The 26029-nt window shown below is 42.1% G+C and overlaps 1 protein-coding gene across 1 annotated transcript; it reads left to right on the top strand.

Moving 5' to 3' along the window:
* Positions 1-88: 88 nt before the first annotated feature.
* On the top strand, positions 89-25361 carry AQP3 (aquaporin 3 (Gill blood group)). Its single transcript, XM_042454446.1, has 6 exons — positions 89-616; positions 15290-15416; positions 16361-16498; positions 19126-19244; positions 20188-20405; positions 22480-25361. Exons 1-6 carry the CDS (start codon positions 509-511, stop codon positions 22646-22648), a joined length of 879 nt encoding a protein of 292 aa, XP_042310380.1. The 5' UTR covers positions 89-508; the 3' UTR covers positions 22649-25361.
* Positions 25362-26029: the final 668 nt, after the last annotated feature.

Raw genomic sequence — 26029 nt, 5'->3', positions numbered from 1 at the left:
TATTTTTTATGACAAAAGATAAGAAGAGAGAGAGAGAGAGAGTGTATCTGGTCTGAATCAATGTAAGGAGAGATGGAAAAGAGTGTAGAGCAAAGGGCACTCCTTGCTTTCCTGTCCCTGGAGGACACTGTTCAAGGCAACTGGTGTTATAATAATGCCATTGGAGTGAGTTGGATTCATTTCAGAAACTCCCTGCCTGAGCAGAGTGGTGACTTAGGTACGTGTATGACTAATAGGAAGAGTAAAATAAAGAAATAAACGCATAGGCAGTGCTGACAACACCGCCCACTCTCCGTTTTATGCTGTCAAGAAAGAAGGAGAGCAAAGTTGTAGTGGAAGAGGAATTGATGGGTGTGACTTAAGAGAGGTGTTGCCTTCTCCACATGGTTATAAGACAGGGAAGATCTGCAGAGATCTGCAGAGTCACCCAGAGCCAAAGCCAAGTTGGAGAGCCGAGGAAGCCTCTCATCTTTGCACCAAGCCAGAGACGAGAAAAAATCCAGATACCATGGGCAGGCAGAAGGCGATGCTGAGAGCTGTTGGAGAAAGGCTGAGGATCAGGAATAAACTTCTCCGGGAGGCTCTGGCTGAATTCCTGGGAACGCTCGTCTTCGTGGTAAGTGTGGATTGATTTTTTTAAAAATGAAATTTCATTTTTTTTGTACAATGAAATGCTAAAGACTCAGCTCTGAAAAAATAAGAATGCTGAAGATCTGAATAGGTTTGTGGAACGGTGGCTCTGGTTTTTTGCTTTGCAATGCAAGTCACAGATATCCACTTGAGCAGTGCTTATGCGCAAGCGCTACTGAAATGAACTGTAGCTGTGGATGATTGGAGCTCCACTTCTGAGAGGCAGCCCTTTATTTTAGTGGCGCTTGAAGCATGGCACCTTCACCTTCAACAGTCAGAGAGAATGAAAACTGGAACATTTTCAAAGATCAAGAGGCAAGCTTTTGAGTGATGTAGAACTCTAGCACATGCTTTGGAAACTGCGTAACCGTAACCTGTTTGCTCTCACCAGGCTGCTCATATTTTGTATCAATTTAATCAGTCCTCAGGGACAAATCTAGCTTTCCCCTCTGTTTAAGGGTAAGACTAACCCAACACACTTTGGGATTTGAACCCAGATCTATGTTTTCTAAGATCAAAGCTTTTGAAACAGACAAGCCTTTGAGTGGTACAGATTTCTAGTGAAGCTGTGTGTGATCTCACCAGGCTGCTAACATTTTCCATCACTTTAGTGACCTCAGAGGTAAATCTGGCTTTCTTTCCCCCTGGATAGTATGTGAAGTAGCCCTAACTGCCTTACTCAGTACCAGCTGGGATTTGAACCCAGGTCTACTTTTACATGCTACATACAACTATGAGACATGCATACTGAAATATGCTATTTAGAAAATTATGCTTTCTGTCTTGTGTCTTTTTAAGAAAATCATGTCTTTCTTTAAAGTTGAAAAAGGGAGACAGCTTGGTATTGCTTTCCATTTTTTAAGACCTTTCTCAGGTTTTAACAGCGACTTTCAGTCTCTCCGAGCTCTCACTTATTGACTTAAAGAGAGTGTAATAATAATAATAATAATAATAATAATAATAATAATAATAATAGGATTTATTTATATGTCCCCCAATCACTGGGAATCTGGGCAGCTTACAACAGAGGGGATAATAGATGGTTCCCTGCTCTCAGGCTTACAATCTAAAAAGACATGACACAAAAGGAGAAGGGAATGGTGGGAGGGGAGGGGATCAGGTCCAGCATTCTTCTCTCCCTCTGAGGCCTGGACCAAGGCAGATGGACCGGAGAGAGGGCTCTTCTTCTTAATGTAGTGTAGACTATTATGATCACCAAATACTGGAAATCCAGCAGAACAGGTTATCTGAAAGGAAAGAAATGTGTGCATCATGCATTTAAAAAAGTTGGCTTTTCTTTACTGGTGTGTATGTGTGTATGTGAGCATGTGCTTGTGTGTCTAAGTAAGGGCCCAAACAGACAGGCTAAAATAAAGCTGCTTCTGGTACCTTTGGAAGTATACTGTTTAAATGACACATGCATCTTAAGAGGCCAGAAGCAGCACCAAAGCCGTACTCCAGTCCTTAGGACTGGAGCATGGCTTTGGTGCAACATCCAGCCTCTTAGGATGCATGCAGCATTTAAAGAGCATACAGTCAAAATGACCCGAAGCAGCTTTATTTTGTTCAGGCCCTAAGTATGCGCACTCTCCTGACTGAGTGATATGAAACTAGCCAAGAAGATGACAGTGGTATGAATTAACCCTTTTTCTCATGGCAATCTGTGGCAAAGGGATATCATTACTTTGGAATAAGTGCTGGAGATAGCAGACCCTTTGCACATCCCTGGGTCTTTAAAATATATTTGTTTTACATAAGATCAAAGCCTCCCTTACAATATTAGTGGTCTTAATCCCATTTACAATTAGTAGAAGTGATGTTTTGGCCGACAGCTCCCGAAAATCCCTCAATTGGCAAGAGTATTGGCCCCATTGGTTCAGGGATTGTCATCCAAAATGCCGTTTTCCAAAGGAGGTTTTGACAGGTAGCCAGTGAGTGTGATAGATGGTGGATTCTGGATGTTATAGTCCAATCACTCACCTAAACTCTGCTTGGTAGCTGTGATAGCTCATGGATTCTGGGAACTGTAATCCAAAACAGCACTTTTCCAAGGCCTGTTTCATTGGTAGCCAATGGCAGCAATAACTCATAGATTCAGGTAGTCCAAAACACTTCCCCAAGCCTGGCTATATAACTGGTACTCAATGGCCATGATGGTGGGGGATTCTGGAAGGTGTCGTCCAATTTTTCTTTCAAGCTCTGATCTCCAGCTATAAATCCCATCCATGGTATGTTGGTCTCTGAGCTAATAAACCAAAGAGGGACAACCATCTGCATAAGCCACATTTATGCATGCACATATCACTATCAGGATGCCAGCAAGGAGAAAAATTCCTTGAAAGACTTTGCAAAGTGTCAACAATCCTTTGACACTGCTCTGTTCTTCTTGCAGGTGTCTTTCAAGTGGAGGTAAAAAACCCCATTATTCTGGAGGGAAACTAGTAGTAAAGAATATTCTTTCTGTCCCTACTGGAAGGCGACATGGGGCTTTGGGAAATAGGGTCCATAGCTGTACCAGTTTCCAAGATTGATCAAGGGAATGTGTCCCGCTCTGACTTTGGGTGAGCTTGGAATGAAGCATCAGTAGCTCTCATTCCTGATCTCTTTCTCTCTGCTTTCGAGGCTTTGCTTGGCTAAGAGAAAAGAGAGGAGAATTCCTTCCCTTACGCACAGTAAGTGCCAGGGAGCTTTCCAAAATGAAACAGGGAGACATTTCACTAGCATGCAAAAATTCAGCATGACAAGTTGCAGAGAATTATCCCGTCCTGCATTGCTTTCTCCTCTCAGGATGACAATGATGATTTATTTATTTATTTAAGGCATCTATCTGTGGTCAGGCCTCTGTGTCTACAGATTTTTTATCCACGGATTCAGCATCCATGGTTTGAAAATATTTTAAAAATGTATCAATTCCAAAAAGCAAACCTTCATTTTGCCATTTTATATAAGGGACAGCAAGAGCAATAGCAAGTACATTTCTATACTGCTTATCGATGAACTAGCTCTCCTTAAGCGGTTTACAATGAGCGTAAGTCAATTGCTCTCAACAAACTGGATACTCATTTTACTGACCTATGAAACTATGGAAGGCTGAGTCAATCTCGGAGCCCTCCTCTAGTATTAAAATTACAATGTTGTGCCTGTGGTACTGGCATTTAACCACTGTGCCACCAGGGTGCCATATTACTATGCCAGTGTATTTAATGAGACTTGAGAATCCACAGATTTTGTTATCCATGGCGGAGTCCTAAAATCAAACCCCTGTGAATACCAAGGATACTCTGTCTGTCAGTAGATACTGTACTCTGCTTTATCTGTCTCTCTGTCTGTCTCTTCTTCTCTCCCCCTCCAGCCCTTGGAATGTTAAAATGTATATAATAGAGCACACAGGGAACCAACACATACTATTAACTTCAGCCGTGGAATTATCGTTTCCATTCCCCATAACAACTGAGAATATAAGGTTGCATCTGCACTGCAGAATTAATGCAGTTTGACACTGCTTTAACTTTCCTGGCTCAGTGCTATAGAATTCTGGGATTTATAGTTTGGTGAGCTCCAGGGTCCACTCAGCCTTCCATCCTTTTGTAGGCTCGTAAAATGAGTACCCAGTTTGTTGGCAACAATTTATTTACATGTTGTAAACCACTCAAGAGTGCTGAGTTCACTATGAAGCAGTATAGAAACATGCTATTCCTAATCCTATATTTATCGTTCAGTGTCAGAGAACTGATTTGTTTGAACTGGTGTTTTTTTTAAATATGGATGGCATACTTTGTGCAGCTAGGGTTGATACTTAATTTGTTGCTGTGGTATGCCTTCAAGTTGTTTCCAATTTATGGTGACTCTAAGGTGAACCTCTCATGGGGTTTTCTTGGCAAGATTCATTCAGAGGGGAATTGCCTTTGCCATCCTCTGAGGCTGAGAGGGTGTGACTTGCCCAAAGTCACCCAGTTTCCATGGCCAAGCTGGGATTCAAACCCTGGTCTCCAGATTTCTAATCCAATGCTCCAACCACTATGCCACACTGGCTGTCTTAATCTCTGTTTTGATACTTAATGCTTTATCCTTAAGGGCGTAGCTATGGGGGCAAGGCAATATGAGGGCACTTTCCCTCCAAATAAGAATTCTGGCCCCTATGAGGATTTTCTTTCAGTTTTCAAATCTTTAGCATTGTAGAGAGTGAGACACTGTAAAATATTTCTCATCTAGAACCCTTCTGTTTGCTCTCTTTGCATTCCCTTGGACATTTTGCTTGCTTTCTTCCCTTTAGACACTATATTTCTAAGGTGAAATATTAAGTTATTGTGATGCTAGAAATTTGGGTTACTGAGGGATCATTTCATTGGGGCTGCATCTGCACTGCAGAAATAATGCAGTTTGACACCATTTTAACTGCCCTGGCTCAGTGCTGTGTAATCCTGGGATTTGTAGTTCGGCAAGATACTTTGCCTTCTTTGTCAGAGAGCTCTGGTGCCCCAACAAACTCCAAATCCCAGGATTCCATAGGATGAAGCTGTGGCAGTTAAAGTAGTACCAAACTGCATTAATTTTGAAGCCTGGAGTGGAAGATTTTTTTTATTAGAGACCAACACCTTCATGCTTCTTGTCTTGCAGCTTCACCCCTTGTTTAATGGTACCACCAGGGACTGTCCGTTGTGACATCATCCGACACGATCACCTGTGACATCACAGGGGCTTATTCCTAGGTGTTTGGGGTTGGCTGTGAAATCTCAGGACCTGAAATAATCTGGAGAGTCTGTAGGTGACGGACATCACAGAACCAGCCTTAGGGGGGAATTTGTACCCACAGGACCACTTTTTGCCCATCCTTGGCTTTTGCAAATCTGGGATCTTGCTTAGTTCTTTGCCCCAGTTCCATTGCACACTATTTAGCAACCCTAGTCATTGTTTACCCAAAACTATATCTTTCTGACATCCCTCCATGATCTCCCAGAAGCTGCAAGAGGGTCACCTTCACCCAGCTATGCTTGGAGTCTCATCCCAGAAGCTGGAGAGACATTCCTAAATATCAGACTGGCTTCTGCCTCTGGCCTTCATCTCTCCTCCATGCTACTCATTAGCTCTTATCAGTCAACTCCCTGGATGATTAGCAGCAATTTTACAAAGCCATGTTTGCCAGGAGCTGTAATAATAAAATTATACTCTATCCTGGGGCCAAATTCCTAAAGGGAGGCAGTGTTTATATGTTATAGCACAATTCCCAGACAGCATCTTATCTGGAGCAGCAGCCTGATCCTTCCTTCTCTCTCTCTCTCTCTTTGCTTATTTGGGCCCAAACAGATAGGCCAAAATAAAGCTGCTTTGGGTCACTTTGGAGGTATGCTGTTTAAATGCTGCATGTGTCCTAAGAGGTCAGAAGCCATGCCAAAGCCATGCTCCATTCCTAAGGACTGAAGCGCAGCCTTGGTGCAGCTTCTGGCCTTTTCAGATGAATGAGTCATTTAAACAGCATACCTCCAAAGTGACCCAAAGCAGCTTTATTTAGCCTGTCTGTTTGGGCCCATTTGTCAGTCATTGACAGCTGCATCTTCTTTTTGCTTGATTTATCTATTATGGATTGTAATCCTTCTTGCCACAGACCACTTCATTTCTATGTTCAGCATAGCACCTAGCTCTCCATGGATGCAAAGGAAACCATTAATCACAGTAGCAGCTGTTACTCACATTTCCCCGCCAGTTGCAGATAGTGGGTTCCATTTTTTGGACTGCAATGAATCCTTTCTGGGTTTGCGTGTAAACTTTAAGTGAGGTCTATCCGTGGTACCCAACCCATCATAATAGGTTCAGCACCATGGATGGCTCCTTGAAAATTTGAACCCCAGACTCCAGAGTCATTGTTCAACACCCAAGCTGCTACACAACACTGGCTCTCAATCAGTTTATTAGTTAATATTAGGAAAAAGGATAGCTCCCCACCCCAAGAAGATTACATTTAAAAGTTAGACAATGTTGAAAGATCAGAAATGGACAAAGGAAGGAAGGAAAAGACAGGAGAATCAAAGATGATCTGGGGTAAAGGAATGGCTCTATTGGCAAGCCATTTTACTCATGCAATTGTGTCCATGATTTAAAGAAAAGGAAAGGAAATGGCAGCCTGGCTCTGAGTGAGCGAGATTGGCACCAGAGTGACAACGAAGGCAATGCCAATGCTTTGCTCCCACCTGCCATAATCCCTATTCTTGATTTGGATTTTCTTTCACCATGGCTATGCGTTTGCTGGATTTGCTTTTGGGAATCCTTCCCAATTTGTATTTGGCTGGAGCTTAGAAAAGTGACTTGCTTGATGAGTGTCCTATTTGAGACCCTACTGAGTTCAACTGGAGTTATTTCTAGGTGCAGTACATAGGATTACATCTTGACTGTGCAATATCTACTCAGAATTGAAGTGCTGTGCAAAGAGCTGGAGTCTAACCTGTAATAAATCCTAGCTAGAGTAGATCCATTGAATCAGTGGTGTTCACCTACATCTTGACTCACCAGCCAACTTTAATTCAATGGCTTTGGTGCAGTCAAGGCCAATACAATTCAGACCTAGGTTTGCTACCCCAAATGTGGGTGTTTTAGAGAGTAAATCAAACTGAACAAAGAGGCACTTACTTCTAATTAAGCACATACATGACTGAGCTGCAAAACTTAATTGACTTTAAGCCCTACTGAGCAGTTGCACTGTTTGTGGAACTTTGGTGTGCCTCGAGCAATTCCGTGATCTCAGAAAATATTACAGCCGGTGCCAAGTTTAATTAAACGAAGCCGTGCACACACCCTGCGATCAATCCTTCAAGATCCATATCTCATCACAAAGAGGACAAAAGAAAGCTGCAAAAGCATTGGATAAAGGATGGAAGGTTGGAGGCTCCTAACTCAGCAGGTGTTGGAGCCTGGGAATCTATTCGGAACAGGGAAAGGGCTTCCATTCATTTGGGAGTTCATAAAATAAGATACGCATAGTTGAAGAAAATATGAATTTTAGCAAGAAGCGGTCATGCTGGGACAGGAGACATTTTGCAAAAGGCAGGGTCTCCACACCTAGAATCATAGGATCACAGATTCTATGCAGATCTGTTATCTCCTTGCCACGCACACCCATCCTGCTATGTTAAGGTGCAGCTGCTGAGTACACAACAGCTCCAGGACAGTGAAATAAATACAGACTCCTTTTTGAAAATTAGAAAGTGTTGACTTTAGCAGAGTTATACACTTGGAAAGGAGCCGGAAGGGATTATCAGAGAAATCCACCAAACTAGAAATCATTGCATTGTTTGTGCAAGTAGCAACAGGTGTGAGTATGTGGTTATGTGTGATCTGGGTTCCCATTACAGGCAAGGGGCTTGACTAGACAGCCCTTGGGGATCCCTTCCAGTTTTACATTACAGCATAGCCATTAGTGTATATGCTTAGCCTATGCCCATATCTTACGCACTTCCACTATTTGTTCTTTTTCTTCTCTCTCTCTATACAATTATACTTGTGGTTTTGCTTTTTAATTTGTAAGCTGCATTCTGTGCCGATTTTGGGGAAAGCATAATAATAATAATAATAATAATAATAATAATAATAATAATAATGACAACAACTCCCGTAAAAATAGGGGGAAAGTCCCCACAATTTGGGTAGAGCTTAGAAAAATAACTTTCTCAGACTCATATTGGCCAGCGTCTTGTTAGTGACATATGGAGGTACAAGTTGCTCTATGTATGTGAAGAGATTTTTTTTGGACAGTGAACACTGGACACATCCAGCTGACAGCGACGTAAGTGGAGTTGCTCATTGCCTCTGTGTATTACCTTTCCATATTGTGCAGTGCCATTGCACAATGAGTTGTCAGCCATGTGCATTGCTCTACATTGTGCTACACTGGTATTCAGTATATAGGTTGTGTAATGTAACTTTGTTGTTGTGTTCCTTCAAGTTGTTTCTGGCTTATGTTATCCCCAAGGCAAACCTATCATAGGGTTTTCTTGGCAAGATTTGTACAGAGGAGGTTTACCATTGCCTTCCCCTGAGGCTGAGAGAGTGTGACTTGTCCAAGGTCACCCAATGGGTTTCATGGCCAAGTGGGGAATCGAACCCAGGCCTCCAGAGTCATAGTCCAACACTCAAACTACTATGCCATGCTGGCTCTCCATAATGTAACTAAGGTTGCAGCTATAGTGTATAAATAATCCAGTTTTACACCAGTTTAACTGCCATGGCTCCATCCTACAGAATTCTGAGATTTGTAGTTTTGTGAGGCACCAGCACTCTTTGGCAGATAAGACCTTGTAAAACTACAGATCCCAGGATTCCCCAGGGCATCTCTTTATTCTTGGGCCAAACATTTCTGTTTTTTGTTTGTTTGTTTGAGACAGATGCAGAGCAAGTCATGCCTGGAACTCATTGAGTTTAAAACCTCATAATCCTTTCCCCAGTTTCCATCTTCCTGTCATAATGTCCACATCATCGTTTGTCTGGGAGAAAGGACTTTTCCCTTATTTTAAAAAAGACCCTGGTGCTTAAAGAAGGCAAACATCTGGGATGGCATGAGCTTGGCTGGTCTGACACAGAGGCCATAATCTAATTCTTGCTAGGCTCACACTTTCAGGAAATGCTGTATAATGCTCTGGAGAATCATCAAAACCAGTTTGGGATAATCTTTTGGGAGCCTGACTTAGCAGAGAAATGGCTGAGTTGCCAAATGTAAGATCAGAGAACACAGATTTGCAAGGGGAAAAAAAAAAAAGAATCCCCCTTTTTTGTACTGTCCCAGTTCGAACAGAACCCGGTAGGCATCTTAAGCATGCGTATGCTCTCCTATGGAAGCATTTGTTCCTTCTTGTCTGATATGAGACACCTGCATTCAGTTCAAATTTGCATAAGGGGCCTTGTGCATGTGATGCCACTGAGCATACAGATCATACGCACCCTTACCAAAATCTGGGAGTGCAAGTCGGTTGCTCCATGATGCCATTCAGCATCAGGATTGTGCAATTCCATGTGGCGCGATTTACGCCACACCACCCTGATTTAGTACCTTAGGCACTATATTAAATGAGAGGGTGAGGGGGAAGGGGAAAGCTAGCTAAATGTAATTACAGTTGGCCCTCTACATTTGCGGCTTTGGCTTTTGCAGATTTGTTTGTGGTTTTGATTACTATGTTCTCTCTAGGAATCTCTAGGGCCTCCAGAGCAACTGTGCCAGAATTTGGCCATAGAGTTATGCTGGAGAACTAGAGAAAACACTTCCCTGGGCATTTGTAGGTCCTCCACCGTGATTCTATGATCAACGCCTGGCAGATGCTGACCACGGAGTTGCACTGGAGGACCTGGAGATTTCTAGAGAGGTGTTCTCTCAGATAAAAAGAATACTTTTTTTCTACATTCATGGTGGTCCTTTGCCCCTAACCCCAGAAAATGTGGAGGGACCACTAAACTATTGTTTTTTTGTGGGTTTTTCAGGCTATGTGGCCATGTTCTAGAAGAGTTTCTTCCTGATGTTTTGCCAGCATCTCTGGCTGGCATCTTCAGAGAAATGCTGGCGAAACGTCAGGAAGAAACTCTCCTAGAACATGGCAACATAGCCTGAAAAACCCACAAAAAACTATGGATGCCGACCATGAAACCCTTCCACTTCACACTAAGCTATTGTTTGGAAAGCTCGGGACTTAAATGACTGACTAGAGCTCCCCCCACAAAAGCTGGGATGTTATGGAGTATTTCCAAAACTTCCATCTGTTCAGATGTTGGGGATGAAACAGGGCCAGCTGTTGGCTTCCATGTTAGTAGGGTGATGAATCTGCTCTGGGTTTTAATCTGAACTCTAAGGTGCTGAACTCTACCCCACATTGATTTAAAGTCCAATTTAAATCCAGAATGTATTCACAGTTCTCCCAGAGCAGTTTCCACAGGTGTGAGCATCTGCTGCTTTCCCCTCCTTATTTGCCACAAAACAACAACAAAATGTCTTATTCTTCTCCTTTTATTCCCATTCTTTCCTTCCTCCCCTTCTTTTTAATTTCTTCTTCTCTCCCTGTTCCCATCTCAGCTGCAGCTTGGAGAGCAAGTCTTAAAAATATCCTTTCTTCCAACTTACTTTCTTCCATATCTTAAGAGGTTATTCCTTCCTCAACGTCCTCTGAAACATTTTATCAGTCCAAAAAGTGTACTTGCTGTTGCTTTGACCAAAGCATCCCCAGCTGTAATGCGGATTGTTTTAATATGTAGATTGTTTTAATAGGGGTATATCTTTTTTGTCTTTTTAAACTGATGTGCCTTTTAACTGACGTGTTTTAACTCATGTTGTTTACCTGTTAATTGTTGTTGTTCCCTGCCTCGATCCATGGAAAATCATCATCATCATCATCATCATCATCATCATCATCGTCATCATCATCTAGAAACTTCAAATCTGCAATGGACCCCACTGCCAGGGGTCCATTGCAATGAAAAGGATGATGACTAGCGCAGCCATTGGGGATAAGATGTCCCCTTATTCAAGGATCTTCCTCCTCCTCTTCTCTGTTTAAAATTTAAACTGAAAGCCAGCGTGAAGAGATTTCTTGGCTTAGAGCTTTGAGCCCTGCCTCTTTGAAAGGCTAGCCTTTGTATTCCCTTTACGGTTGCATCTGGTTCTTTGTGATAAATGGCCTGGCTGAGTGATTTGAGCATGCTGGATTAACGGCTATTTGTGGTTTCAGACTTCAACACAAAGGGGAGTTGTGAAAAGGGTGTCCTTGTTGGTTCTTCAAACAGTGGGCAGCTATGATGAAAGGTTGCAATGCTCACACAGCCTCGTGCACCCACACATGCATGTCTCACGTTGTAATGGCAACAGGCAGAAACAGAAACCCTTGGAGGTCTATGATGGCACACCAAATGGAACTCCAGACAATGGAAATCCTTGAAGTCCTATGATGGGTTAGGATATGGCACATCACACAATGGAAACAAGGGAAATCCAGTGTGGCGTAGTGGCTTGAGTGTTGGACTACAACCCTGGAGACCAGGGTTCAACTCCTCACTTGGTCATGAAACCCACTGGGTGACCTTGGGCAAGTCACACACTCTCAGTCTCACAAGATGGCAATGGCAAACCTCCTCTGACCAAATCTTGCCAAGGGAACCCCATGATAGGTTCACCTTAGGGTTGCTATAAGTCAGAAATGATGTGAAGGCACACAACAACACCAATCAACCCACTACACAGTTGTACATGTTTGATGCTCTGTGATTTGTAGGTTGTGGAGGTACCTAGAATTCTCTGCTTAGGGAGCTCTAGTGTGGTGAGTTCAGGGAACGACTGGTTCTCTCTAGCAGAGAAATCTAAGTTCCCTCCCGAAACTACTATTCCAGTATTTTACAGGAGGGAGCCATGACGGTTAAAGTCATATCAAAGTGCTACAGATGGCCTAGTGTAGACAGATTCACAGAGAATTGCTCTATGGTCCAAAACACACTGCAGAAATAATCCAGTTTGAAACCACTTTAACTGCCCTGGCGCAATGCTAGGGAATTCTGGGAACTGTAATTGTGTGAGATATTTAGCCTACTCTGTCAGAGAGCTCTGGTACCACAACAAACGACAAATCCCAGGATTCTATAGGATGGTGCCATGGTAGTTAAAGTGGTGTCAAACTGGATTATTTCTGCAGTGCGGATGTACCGTAGCCATAGGATACAGTATTCCACATTTCCTGCCCTTGGATTAATTCAGGGCAGTCCTCTTGGTTTACTGAAGTTTATATCACATTCCCTCATATTCTGGGTGGGTTTTTGAGTAGGGAGAGTGCAAAGATAATTCTGTTTGTACAGGTTTTGCCCATTACACAGACCAGGTCTGTTTGCTTTGCTCTCTGCTTCCTCCTCCTTCTACTAACAAGATGACTTTTTAGTTTGTATCTTTTGGTGCATGATAAACAATCCTGAATGGTTATTTGTCCTTGAATGCAAAACAAATTTGATCTTTGAATCAATAGCTTTTGTGTTAAGTTGGACTAAGGAGATTATTGCACTGCCTTTCCCCAGCGTGGGCTGAAACTTTAGTAAACTTTTTCAAAAACGGGTGTTATTGCATACCTCTGTGCCCAGTCTGGAGGCATTGTTTACCTGGTTTTGGCATCCCACACCCGATCCATACTTCTCCAGTACTTTTTGAAAGAACAGGAGTTTCCCATTCCTTGCAAAGTATGGGAGATTTGTTTTGTTTTTTTTATTTATATACCGCTATTCCAAAGATCATAGCGGTGAACAGCAAGTAAGCTAATTAGCAAGTAAGCTAATTTGCCCCCAACAGTCTGAGTACTCATTTTAGCGACCTCGGAAGGATGCAAGCCTGAGTTGAGCTTGGGCCCTTTTGCTGGTCTTGAACCTTGTGGTTTTGAGTGAATGGCTGCAGTACAGGCATTTAACCACTGCGCCACCAGGGCAGTGTGAAAAATTGCAATTCAATTGATTGTGGCAGTCATTAAATCGATTGTGGCAGTCATTAAAAATAAATATATTGCTATTCAGATGGAGACAAAGGAATGCATTCACACTGCCCAATTGTTGCAGTGTGATTACACTTTAACCACCGTAGTGACTCCTATGGAGCCCTGGAATTTGTAGTTTGGAGAAAGAATTAGATCTCTTTCTGAGACTAAAATATTTTTAACCCCAAAGCAACACCACTGAGGGCATCAAGACAAGTGCTGACATGGAAAAGAAGATCCTTTAGCAAAGAGCTGAAACATTTTGGGCAGGATTATTGCATTATTTGGAAATGATTTGAAGGCACACAACAACAACAAATTGCGTTCTTGGTTCATTTTGTGTAAGAAATCCAAGGCTGCTTCTACATTATGTACTTACTGAAGTGTGATACTGTTATCAGCTTGGGCTCCATACTATGGAATCTTGGGATTTAGATATCTTAGATATCTTGCTACAGAGCTCTAGTGTTATAGTTCTGGGGACTGCCTGCAGAAGATCATTCTTTCTTCAAACTATTCATTCTGGGGTTCCATAGGTTGGAATGATATCAAACTGGTAAAATTGTGACATGTGGACATGAGATCGCTTCAACTGTCCTGGCTCAGTGCTAGGGAATCCTGGGAATTGTAGTTTTTTTGTGGCACCAGAGCTCTCTGACAGAATAGGCTAAATGTCTCACAAAACTCCTATTCCCAGAACCCCATAGCACTGAGCCAGGGCAGTTAAAGTGGTCTCAATCTAGATTATTTCTGCAGTGCATATGCAGTGACGCAGGTTCATCCCCACTGTGTTGATTTTGAACCAGCCAGTCAGCAAGAAATACAAAGATTGCAAGATTTTTATGGCCCATTTGTCACTGAAATGGCCAGACCATTCTTCTCTCCCTCCCTTTGAATATTTATATCCTTCCCTGTAGCTAAAGATCTCCAAATGTTGTATGATAAAATTAAGTTGCCTAATTTAAAACCATTTCAAATATTATTGCAATCTATGTGCACATAGATTGTAATAATAATTTTTATATTGTTTTATCATTGACCGGTAATCAATATATGTATGAAATTGTGAGTTGTGATATTTATGCATTGTAATGCCGATTTTAGCTGTTGTGTTGTGCTCCCGCCTCGATCCATGGGGAGAGGCGGGACATATAAATAAAGATTTTATTATTTATTATTTATTTCAAACAGTAAAAATGCAATTGAAACATTATTATTGTGAAGCATATTAAACGGTCTGAGAAGTTCAGATGGTTAAACCAATTTAAGGCCAGAATGAAAGCAGCATTGGGGCCCGTTGGGTCTGTAAGGAGAGGGTATTACACAACACAACCCAAGTGCCACAACAGAGAAGGCCCCCATCACCAGATTGTGTTGACTTAACAAACACACCCAGTAGCTGGAATCTTGTCTTTTATGCACATAAAAGTTTCCTTATGCATGAGACTGTACTTTTCTGGGTGTTGTCTAATGACCCTATTCACAGTTGTGTAAACAGTGTTCCACATGTGTGGCTGAACGACAAAGATTTGTACTTTCTCAGGTGGTGCCTCTTTGTATATTGCCTTCGATATTGCCTTGATTCATTGGGATTGTGCAAACAGTTACTATGCATTATCCATTGTACAAAGGGACAACCAGTCTAACCAACATTGGTAGATAAGCTACTGAGAACAAATCCACATTGCAGAAATTAAGCAGTTTAACACCACATTAACTGTCATGGCTCCATCCTGGAGAATGCTGGGATTGGTAATATGGTGAAGTATTCAGCCTGGTCTGTCAAGAGTGCTGCATAGAGCACACAGAGTTTGTCACAAACTACAAATCCCAGGAGTCAGTAGGCTAGAGTCATGACAGTTAAAGTCGTATAAAACAGCTTTGTTTTTGCAGTGTGGATGCACCCCAGATGACACTATTTGCTAGTTAATCAGTACTGTGTGCAACCAGCTTTTGAAATAAGTACGCTAAAATGTAATCTCCTGTGTAAGTTTTGGGAGGGAAGGTCATGAGTGAGTTCACGTTTGAAGTGGGAAATCATCATCAAAAGATCTGCATTTCTGGATATTTCTTCAAATCTTAGAACAAAAGAGAATAATAGATTTCATAGATTTCATAGTGTTCACATCTAGGCATCCACAGCAACGAAATCTGACCAAGCTATATATTTTTTCTCCCCTTACTTTCAGACATTTGGTTGTGGTTCAGTGGCTCAGATTGTGCTCAGCAACGGGACCTTTGGACATTTCCTGACAGTCAACTTGGCCTTTGGTTTTGCTGTGACACTTGGAATCCTGATCGCTGGACAGATCTCAGGTATGCAAATCCTTCCACATCTATACATTTTGCACACTCAAGGGCTTGGCCCCATTCAGCTGCAAAGAGGACTTTCCACAGATGAATGTATGCCCTTGCAAATTTTACTACTCAGGAACTGAGTTTCCCTGTGTGCCCAGGAAACTGAGCACCTTATACTCGCTTTTGTTGTTGTTGGGTGCCTTATGGGGACCCTAGGATGAACCCTAGGTTTTCTTGGCAAGATTTGTTCATTGGACATTTGCATTTGCCTTCCCCTGCGGGTGGGAGAGTGTGACTTGTCTAAGCTTACCCAATGGGTTTCCATGGCCTAGCAAGGATTCGAACCCTGGTTTCCAGAGTCATAGTCCAACACTCAAACTACTATACCACACTTGCTTAACAGAGGCCTACAGTTGGATTTCTCCTAGGCCAAGGGAAAGGAGGCATGAGAGAGTCTTGGCTGCCCTTAAGGGTGGAATGCAAAATTAATTCCTCGCCTCCCTGAGACTATCGAAATAAATTATACAGAAGACTTTTTTGGCATGCTACTTTTAATTTGCATAATTGAAAGAGGCTTCAAGGAGTCTAAATTAAACATAATTTAAACTGGCACCAGCTTTTGCGTCACCTCATCATAAACTTGTCCCCTTTTCAAGAAGCAGCCTTGGTGTCTAGACTCTGACCAGCTTCATTGCTATATAAGAAGTAACACTGGTTTTCCAATGCTTTGTTAATTGTGCTCCAAAGTATTTCAAAACCTTTATTAAATCCCCAGCGACCAGTGCTTGTAAGAAGTGACTTTATGGAACTATAATTCCCAGAATCCCCCAGCCATGTTAGGCGTTGTAGTTTGAAAAGTAAATTTTCTAAGCTTTAGTTCCCTTTAACACAACCAAAGGCGACTTTTTTCCTTGGGATCTATATACCAAAAATGGACTCTCTAACCGTGACTTATTTTACAGGTGGCCATTTGAATCCTGCAGTCACTTTTGCCATGTGCCTTATGGCCCGGGAACCTTGGATCAAGCTGCCAATTTATATCATTGCACAAACTCTTGGGTCATTTCTGGCAGCGGGCATCGTATACGGCTTATATTTTGGTAAGTGAATTAACCCCATGGCTTGACCATATCTTGCAAGGAGCCTCTCAGTTTATGTTAACCCCCCCCCCCCCCCCCGCAGTTACACATTCATAGATCTGGAATCGATCTCTGTTTCCAAACATATCCATGCATGCACACTATAACAAGAAAAGGTCTCAGCTCTTGGACTCCATGTGCACAAAATAGTGGAAAACTGTCTTGTAGGAACCATCATACACACCCATTTCATCAAAATTTGAAAGCTAAACAGGATTAGTACTGGGATGGGAGACCAAATCACCTTCCAAGAGATGCTAGGCTTTCTTTTGTAATGTTAGTAATGTTAGAAAATAATTCTGCCTTAAACTTTGGAGACTGGATATTGCTAGTCAGTGTTGAAAGACTGTTGATGGACCAGTGAGTCAATTGTAATTGATCAATTACAATGCAATGTAATTACAATGTAAATCACTATGTAAATGCAATGTAATGTATCAGTCCAATGAGTCAATTGTAATTGGGACTAACAATTGGATTTAGTGTCTCTGCAGAAATAATGCAGTTTGACACTGCTTTAACTGCCATGAATCAATGTTATGGAATTCAGAAATTTGTAGTTTTGTGAGCTATTTAGCCTTCTCTGTCAGTGAGCTCTTGGTACCACAACAAGCTCCAAATTCAAGTACAGTGGACCCTTGTTATACACTGGGGTTTGGTTCCAAGATCCCTCGTGGATAACAAAATCCATAGATGCTCAGGTCCCATTAAATATAATGACATAGCAAAATGGTGTCCCTTATAAAAAATGGAAAATCAAGGTTTGATATTTGAAATTTATACTTTTTTGGAACATTTTCAAACCGTGGATGTATGAATCTGTATATAAAAAATCCGTGTATAACAAGGACCGACTGTATTCCATAGCACTGACCCATGACAGTTAAATCAGGGTCAAACTGCATTATTTCTACAGTGCAGATGCAGCCTGAGTATATTCCAAATATTTACTTAGTGAGTTTGCACACTGGGTGGTACAAGTTCACAAGGGTTGTTAATAAACATGGGCGACAACTGATGAAGTTGTACCAGTGGCTATTAAAGCTATAGTTGATGGAACGTTTCAACATCTTGCAATATGCTTAAAGGCTCTTGGAAATTGCAATGTCTGGAGGTATTTTCTTTTTTGTTTGTGCTGACAACAGCATCAGGCAAGGGCGAAACATGACACACAATAAGCAGTTAGTAGTTGCACAATGTTTTATGACCTCCCCGTTATAACTTAATTGAGGCAGTTACCAAATCCAGCATGAAGGAGATGACAGGAATCATACAGGATGGTTGCACAATTCCTATGTTCGAGGAGAGTTTCTCACTCCAAGAAACATGGGGTTGTTGATTTAGAGTGACAAGCTACAGTATAGGACCAGTGTCCAGTTCCTATCACCAAAATGTGGCTCCAACCAGCCAGACTTTTGCCTCCAGGATAATGTCTCCTTCTCAAATCAACTTGATGCTGTGCCTTCCCAGAGAAATGGAGGAGCACCCCTCGCATCCTGCCTTGTCTCTGAATGTTTTATTTAAGAGTTGAAAATATCACAAGATATTGTTGCTGTTATTTGCCTTCAAGTCAACTCTGACTTATGACAACCTTATCAAAGGGCAAGATTTATTCAGAAGAGGTTTGCCATTGCCTTCCCTTGAGGCTAAAGCTGCATCTGCATCGCAGATATTATGCAATTTGACACTGCCTTAATTGCCATGGCTCAATGCTATGAAATGTTGGGGCTTGTAGTTTTGTGAGAGAGTTTGCCTTCTCTCTCAGAGAGCTCTGGTGCCACAACAAACCACAGATCCCAGGATTCCTCAGCATTGAGCCATGGCATTTAAAGCAGTGGTGCCCTGCATTATTTCTGCAGTGCAGATTAGATGGAAGATGCTGAACCTAATTCCTGAAAGAAATTCAGCACCTCTAAAACTGGGACTAAAACCCAGAGCAGATTTATTGTCTCACTGACATGGAAGCTATCAGCCACTATGGATGTTCAGAAAGATGCTCAGGCTGGTGGCAAATCTTCTCCTTCAGGGGTCTGGTTGGTGCTGTTTCTGGCTTACTTTCAGAGCCAGGTAAAAAGCCACATGGGTTTGTGAAGTTGAAGGCTTTCACAGCTGGCATCCACCGTTTTTGTGGGTTTTTCAGGCTATGAGGCCGTATTCTAAAAGAGTTTATTCTTGATGTTTCACCAGCAGCTGGTGGCACCAGAGAAGATGCCATCCACAGCTGCTGGTGAAACATCAGGAATAAACTCTTATAGAACATAGCCTCATAGTTACCCCCCACACACACACACAAACCCACACATGGGTTTATTAAAGCCTTTGAGGTCTAATTGTTTCATTTCAAAATGTGCATGCATATGGTTTTGAAAATATTATCACCATTTAGAACTGTTTTAACCTGTTGAATTCATTAACAGTCTGCATCTAGTCTCTTTAAAGTATTTTTATTGCTTTAAATTGCTTCAGACATCTTAATTAATTGATTTCGCTAATTGATCTCAATCTGCCCTGAGATCCCATGATACAAGGCTTGATATAAATATGTAAAGCAATGAATTAATCAGTTTCTTGCTTCTTTCCCTCCCCAGATGCCATATGGGCTTTTGCTGGGGGCCAGCTCTTGGTCACAGGTCCTAATGGCACTGCAGGCATCTTTACATCCTTCCCATCAGGACATTTGTTCTCTGTGAATGGATTCTTTGACCAGGTGAGAGCTGGAAGGCTGCTGGCCAGATGTTTGGACCTGACGATTCAGTTTAAGGGCCCACAGGGACAAGTCACAGGATATCTGTGGATGGGGGCCCTACAATGTTTTAATTTTGATTTTCAAGCTCCTGCACTCTTCCTCCCTAAATGGGATCAGGAAAGTAATCTTGGGGAGAAGGAATTATTTTTGCCATCATTTTGAAGATCGAAAGGGCTCCATCCAAGTCCCAAATAGGGAAAACATGGTTGCCAACACTGTGTTGATAATTTTGAAACTTAAAATGGCAAGATGCCAACAATTTATCATTCATCTTTCCCTCCTTCTTCTCCTTCTCCTTTTCTTTCTTTCTTTCTTTCTTTCTTTCTTTCTTTTTCTTTCTTTCTTTCCATCCTGTTTTCTACTAGCATGGAAACCAATTTGAAACATCCTGTGATTAATTGTTAGCCATGATAATTAAGTGGAATCTCCATGGATGAAGACATAATACTCCTGAAGAACAGGTGCTAGGGGCAAAACCCCCAGTAGTGGCCAATCAACTTCAGCCCAGGTTTCTTTCTTTCTTTCTTTCTTTCTTTCTTTCTTTCTTTAAATATTTGCATCACCTCCTTAGGGAAAAGATTTAGCCAGAGATTGGAGGAGTTCTGTTTTTGGACTATGGGTCCCAGAATAATATTAACTGGGGATTTTGGGTATTGCAATTCCCCCCAGAAACCAACTTTTCTAAAATGTGCTGGTAGACTAGATGGACCTTTATTTAATTGACCAAAGGCTTTCTTGATGTTCTTGAATTCTTTAAAAATTGTGGATACTTGGGGGGGGGGGGAACTGTTTTGTCCACCCAAAGCTTTGAATGTAACTGCTGTATAACATGAAGATAAAGTAAGGATTTGATGGGGTGGGAAATCAGGTTCTAATTCCTTTCTCCTTTTCTTCTCCTGTTCAGTTCATTGGCACCGCAGCCTTGCTGGTTTGTATCTTGGCCATTGTAGATCCCTACAACAACCCGGTCCCCAGAGGGTTGGAGGCCTTCACTATTGGCATTACCATCTTGGTGATTGGACTTTCCATGGGCTTCAACTGTGGATACCCCATCAACCCAGCCCGAGACTTTGGGCCTCGTCTCTTTACCTCCATTGCAGGCTGGGGCTCAGAGGTTTTCACGTAAGTGCATTCTAACATGACATGACATCCTTCCAATGGTAACTGGTGTCCTACATCAATGAAACACAACATACTCTCACGCTCACAGAGTTAGGTGGCAGCTGCAACCTGTTGCAGAATTGTGATGCTGCACAATTGCCAACTTGAAATTATTCCTCTTGATGTGTCAGGATAATCTTTCTCATCAAGGATGGAAAAATTCAGAGATATAGCCCTGCTGGTCTGGAATATCAGTGTGCAAAGCACCTTTCAGACTAACTATGGAAAAGAAGTTGTAGCATATGCTTTTGTAGAGTTGCTTAGACAGCATCATAGACAGATGCCATGTAAGTAAACCAAGTCTACGAAATCTTATGCACAGTTAATCTCAAAGATGTAACAAGATCTCTTAGCATACAGATGAGAAAATTTGTGAGTGTTCCTTACCTCCTCAACCATAGATATTTTACCAGCCTAATTTTCATCCAGAGTGTTGGGAAAACAACTATTTCAGATGAGAGTTCCCAGAATCCTTTGGGCAGCAAAACTGTTACTTAAAAAGCACAACAAATTTGTGCAAAAAGAGTGTATTTAGTCCAAAATACAATGTTGTTTTATGTATACCCCCCAAGGCTTGCTGTACAAATAATAATGGCTGGAAGACTTGTATTTTTGTAAATGGATTTACAGCTACAGGAATTAGAACTAGGCAGTTTCATAACTTCCATACTGCATAGGGGTGCCAGGAGAGCACATTGGCGCCAATGCACAACAAGGACCGATGTGCATTAAGACTAATGTGCATCAGGTTTGTTGTGCCTCGGTCCTTTTGGACATTGGGAAACTCACTAGGCAGTGCCAATATGCATCAGGATACTCCTGTGGGTGTCCCATTACGCATATTCACAATTCACTAACAGTTTCTTGGTGCCTCTGCTATGGAGCTAAGTTATTGTTGTGTGCTTCCAAGTCATTTTGGATTTATGGCAATCCTAAGGTGAACCTATCACAGGGTTTTCTTGACAAGATTTGTTCAGAGAGATTTTGCCTTTGGCTTCCTTTGAGGCTGAGAGAGCGTGACCTGCCCAAGGTCATCCATGGGCTGAGCTGGGTTCAAACCCCGATCCCCTGAGTCATAGTCCAGTGCTCAAACTACTGCACCATGATGGCTTTCATGTCATTTACACCATGATAGAAGATTCCAGACAACAACAATTTGTACAACAGACCTCAAGGATTTTATCATAGAAAACAGCATTTTATTTTGTGTATTTTGTGTAAAATACACTGTTTTCTGCGCAATTATGTTTTAAAATCACAGTCAATTTTTTTCAGGATTATAATTTTGCAAAAAAGTCTTAAAACTGCAAAACAAACAGAAATGTGCAAGGTTTCACATAATCATGCCCTGTGAGGGAAATTTTTTGACACCCCCCCCCCCCCCCAGTGTGACATGAAACATGCAGATTTTCATCCTATCTCTGGTCTTTGGTGTTTATCAGTTGGGATAGATTTGGACATGGTGTCAGGATTCATAGCTTAGCAGTGCTGGGACTGTATTGCTAATACTGAGATATATGTGTAGGAGTGCCCCAGTTTCATTAGTATTTTCACAGAGTTAAGTGTCCAGAGATGTTGCTTCAATAGTGTTAAGAAACCTGAGGTTGAAGCCACATCATGTGGTTCTCACTAGGACAGGCTGACTGCAACTGGAGATGTCTACCATTGTCTCCAGACCGAAGTAACGCACCAGAAATCCCAGATCACCATCTTCTTAAGTGTTGTAGAAATCCATCTCAAGCTATCCAGGGAAAGCAGAGTCAATGCCAGAGCCTCGAAGATTCATGTCAAGACATAGTCCTCCTTGTTTTGCCTAGATATGATCTCAGGACTAGGAATGGTAAACAAATCCTCACCTGAACTCACAAGAGATATTTAGGAGATCAGCGGGGAAATGCCTTGGTTTACCTTTGAAGAATGGGAGAACTAGGATCAGGGCTGGGGAGAAAGTGGAATATCAATCAATCAATCAATCAATCAATCATAATCTTCCTCCTCATCTCACTCCTCCTTTTCTTGGGCTTGTATCTTTCAGGACTGGCCGGCAGTGGTGGTGGATCCCAGTTGTTGCTCCTTTCTTTGGAGCCGTTGCTGGCGTCTTGCTCTACCAAATGTTGATCGGATGCCACGATGAGCCACCTCCTGAATCCAGTGATGAGGAAAACGTCAAGCTCTCCAACGTAAAGCAAAGAGAAGCTGTTTGATGCTGCTGGGGAAAGCCAGTGCCCCCCCCCTTGATGTGCCTATGGACATTAAAAAAAAAGTAAATAAAGGACTGCAGTAACCAAAGAAAAAAGAAAGCAAAACAAGACAGGCACACTGCAGGAGTTTCCTCACCTCCTTTTGAGTTAGTCTTCTCTATCCCCTTTTGGTTAGCCTTCTCCATCTACCTTTGGGCCTGGATCCAACAGAATGTCAGAAGAGTGAAAAACTGCAATGGTGCAGTAAGGTCAGATCACTGCTGTCTGTTGTTGAGTGTCCAGCAATCACTATAGTTTCACACAATGGGATCCCAGTTATGGTATAATTGCTTTCTGGAGTTGCCCATGCACTTGCCTGCCCCTGTATGGTAAATTATAGTCTCACGCTGTTTCTATTGGGGAACAGGAGATAAAACACAAGGCTGGGCAGCCTGAGACTGGGGTGCAATGTTGAGGAGATGAGTTATGTGGTGGTTGTACAGCACCACTTCATTAGTAAATTGCAAAGTTGTGCAATTGCGTGTACAGCCAAATGTGCCATGCACAATGTGCATCTGTTTGCAGCAAGTTTGCATGGATGTGCATCAGTGTGCAACATGTATGCACACCCTTGCTCAAAGGCACAGCATGTACAACTCCACTTCTGACACTTTGAACTCAATATGGCTGCTCCACATCAGACAAACATGTCCAACCACTTTTTAAAGAGTGAACAAGACACCAATAGGATTGCGGTCTGAGTTTCCAGTGCCTCCTTTTGCAAGTACTAATAGGGTCATTGCTCAGAATGTCTTGGCTGACTCCTCCATTGGATGCAAGTTCAAATGATGTTTTACCATTGTAAATTGTAAATAGTTTTAGGGCCAGCAGATGGGTTAGGGTGAGGAATCCTAGTGTGCACTTGCTGTGTGTTTTTATTTTGTGGGCAAAATTCCTTTGTAGAACAAAGTTCATTCCAGTCCCAATTTGAACAAAAGGCAAAGGATTATGATCCAGTAGCAATGACATCAGGATGAGAAAGGAGCATGAAAAATTATCACTGGAAACTGCTATTTAAAGAAAAGGTGGTGGAAAACACTGATTTGTAATGCAGGGTCACTTGCCAATAGGCTCAAGATTCATTACAGGCCTTTCCCCCAAGCTTTGCAAAGCTTCCTCATATCACAAATATGGCATTCGGCTTTTGACAAACCTGTGTGCATGTGTGTACATGTAGACCTGGGTCTTGCTTCAAGCTGCTTTTTTGTCTTTTTTAAAATGTGCATTTTCAAAGTTACCCCCAGGTGGTTTCTTTCAAGCCAGCCAGATTACAATTCTTCATAGAGTAAAGCAGTTTTGAAACAGATAGGCTTAAAAGCATCCCATACTGTGTTGGATTGTTTCCCAGGGCTTTTATTGCAACAGACACTAATTCTAGCCTACTATGTTCATTGTGCAATGCATCTGTTATCAGAAGGAAATGGTACACAACTAAACCTACCTATATATAATAAAGAGTCATCCCTGGAGGACTCAACATCCCAAGATGCAACAGTGCTGGGATGGGGACATTTTAATCCCCCCCCCCAAAAAAAACCCCTGCAAAGGGCCTTGAAAACCTCCCTTAGGCTTGGCTGGGGAGAACATATTTGGACTTTCATTCAATTGTGGCTGATGGTTTCTGTGTTAGTGGCATGGTGAATCCACATGAGGTTTTAAAGTCAAAGCTTAACGGAGCTTCCCAGGGTGCTGGACCCTGTCCTCAAAATAACTTCCACATCTTGTGAAGTTCCTTTAAAGTTCAGATTGAAATCCAGAGCAGATGCACCACCTCATTGCCATGACAGTCACTGGCCATCCCTGCTTTCACGATAGTGTGATTGCTCAGTAGCCAGGCTAACATTTGCCACACTGCAGAGATGGTAAAACCGCTTTGGATTGTGGTCTAAGATGTTGCATGGCATGCTTGGAGCAGAAGAGCAAGCCTCAGGGAGAATAAGGTTTTTGCTGGCATTTCAGAAAGATATGACTTGGTTCATGGTACTTTCAAAGTCCAGGCATGTAATAGTAATGCAGCATCTTATGAGAACTTGGAAAGGTTGCATTTTCTGAACTACAAGCTACAAAATTTCCACAGTCAGCTTTTCCAGTCCCTCTATCTTATGAATGTGGAAAGCTTCTATAATGAGTCACATACTGTTGGCCCATGTAGATTGGCATTGCCTGACATGACCTTTAATGGTTCTCCAAAGCCTCTGGCAGAGAAAAGTCTTCTCCAGTCTCTTATACTGGAGATCTTGGAGACAGATGCCCAAATGTGCCATCTTTTTAGGCCACCTGGTCTACTTGAAATGCCAACTTCTCCAGATGGCCTCAGTAATACCAAGTGGATATAGTGGGTTTGAACAGCACAAACTAGGTTGTGTTTTGTTTTGTTTTAGGAGGGATGACTAGTTCTACACATACACACACAGCACCCACTCAATCTTCCTCATTCATCACTAAAAAATGAAAAGGCAAAGCATTGCAAATCTGCTTGCATTTACATGAATCAAGAGCTGCTTTACTGGGAACCTTCGACTTGTAAGAAAGATCTTAGTATATGTGTTTTAAAAAAATGACAACACCTGATACCTTTTTTTATCATTTAACTTCTGCACAGTTTGTAAAGTCTATACCATTTGTAATGTATTTTCAATTTTTTAAGAAAATAAAATAAATACATATCTATGTTGTATAATGGCTATCTCTGGTGTTTATTTGAATATAGCAAAAAGTTTGACAGATATAAATGCCAGCTGTTGCATAGAATACAGGAGAATTTCAGTTAACAAATTCCCTACAAATGGAACTACTTTTTTTTTTTTGCAAAGTCTACAGTCTGTTCTTCCTTATCCTCTGTTTAGCTGGAAGTATTTTAGGTAACATTGGCACTGAGGGAATGGTGAAAGAGGGCTGCAGAAACACAGACTTCTAGTGTTGGGTTGAAGCAAAGGCGGGTTATAGACGGGCAAAAAGGGATGTACTCATGACGTCATGAAGGTAGAGCCTTCAGACGGGCTTTACCTGAATGCCGCCATGAACACGCCCCCCGCACGCCCCAAGCGGGAAGAAGCGGCATTAAAAAGGTGCTGCTTTTTTCCGCTTCTTTTTGATTTGCGGCGTACCTGCGCATCTCCGTCTGTAAGCCCCTGCACCGATACGTCAGAATTGCTACGCCGCAAATATAAGTGCCGTTTAAACGCTCCGTGTCAGCTGCATCGCATAATGGGTCGGGTTTCCCGGACATGCGTGGTTTTGCAGTCAAGCTTTAATTGCAACGTCGCTGCCATGCAGCTGTGGAAGCTGCGGCACAGCTGCGGCGCATTTTAAGCCTCGTAACCCTAACCCTAGAGCCACTTGTGC

The sequence above is a fragment of the Sceloporus undulatus genome, chromosome 2 (assembly GCF_019175285.1).
Source record: "Sceloporus undulatus isolate JIND9_A2432 ecotype Alabama chromosome 2, SceUnd_v1.1, whole genome shotgun sequence".
NCBI classification, from domain to species: domain Eukaryota; kingdom Metazoa; phylum Chordata; class Lepidosauria; order Squamata; family Phrynosomatidae; genus Sceloporus; species Sceloporus undulatus.
This window is presented reverse-complemented; position numbering and strand designations above follow the sequence as displayed.

Coding starts and splice junctions, on each gene's coding strand:
- AQP3 (XM_042454446.1), top strand. CDS start 509: ATGGGCAGGCAGAAGGCGATGCTGAGAGCTGTTGGAGAAAGGCTGAGG. Junction 617..15,289: donor TGGGAACGCTCGTCTTCGTG/GTAAGTGTGGAT, acceptor CCTTACTTTCAG/ACATTTGGTTGTGGTTCAGT. Junction 16,499..19,125: donor CGTATACGGCTTATATTTTG/GTAAGTGAATTA, acceptor TTCCCTCCCCAG/ATGCCATATGGGCTTTTGCT.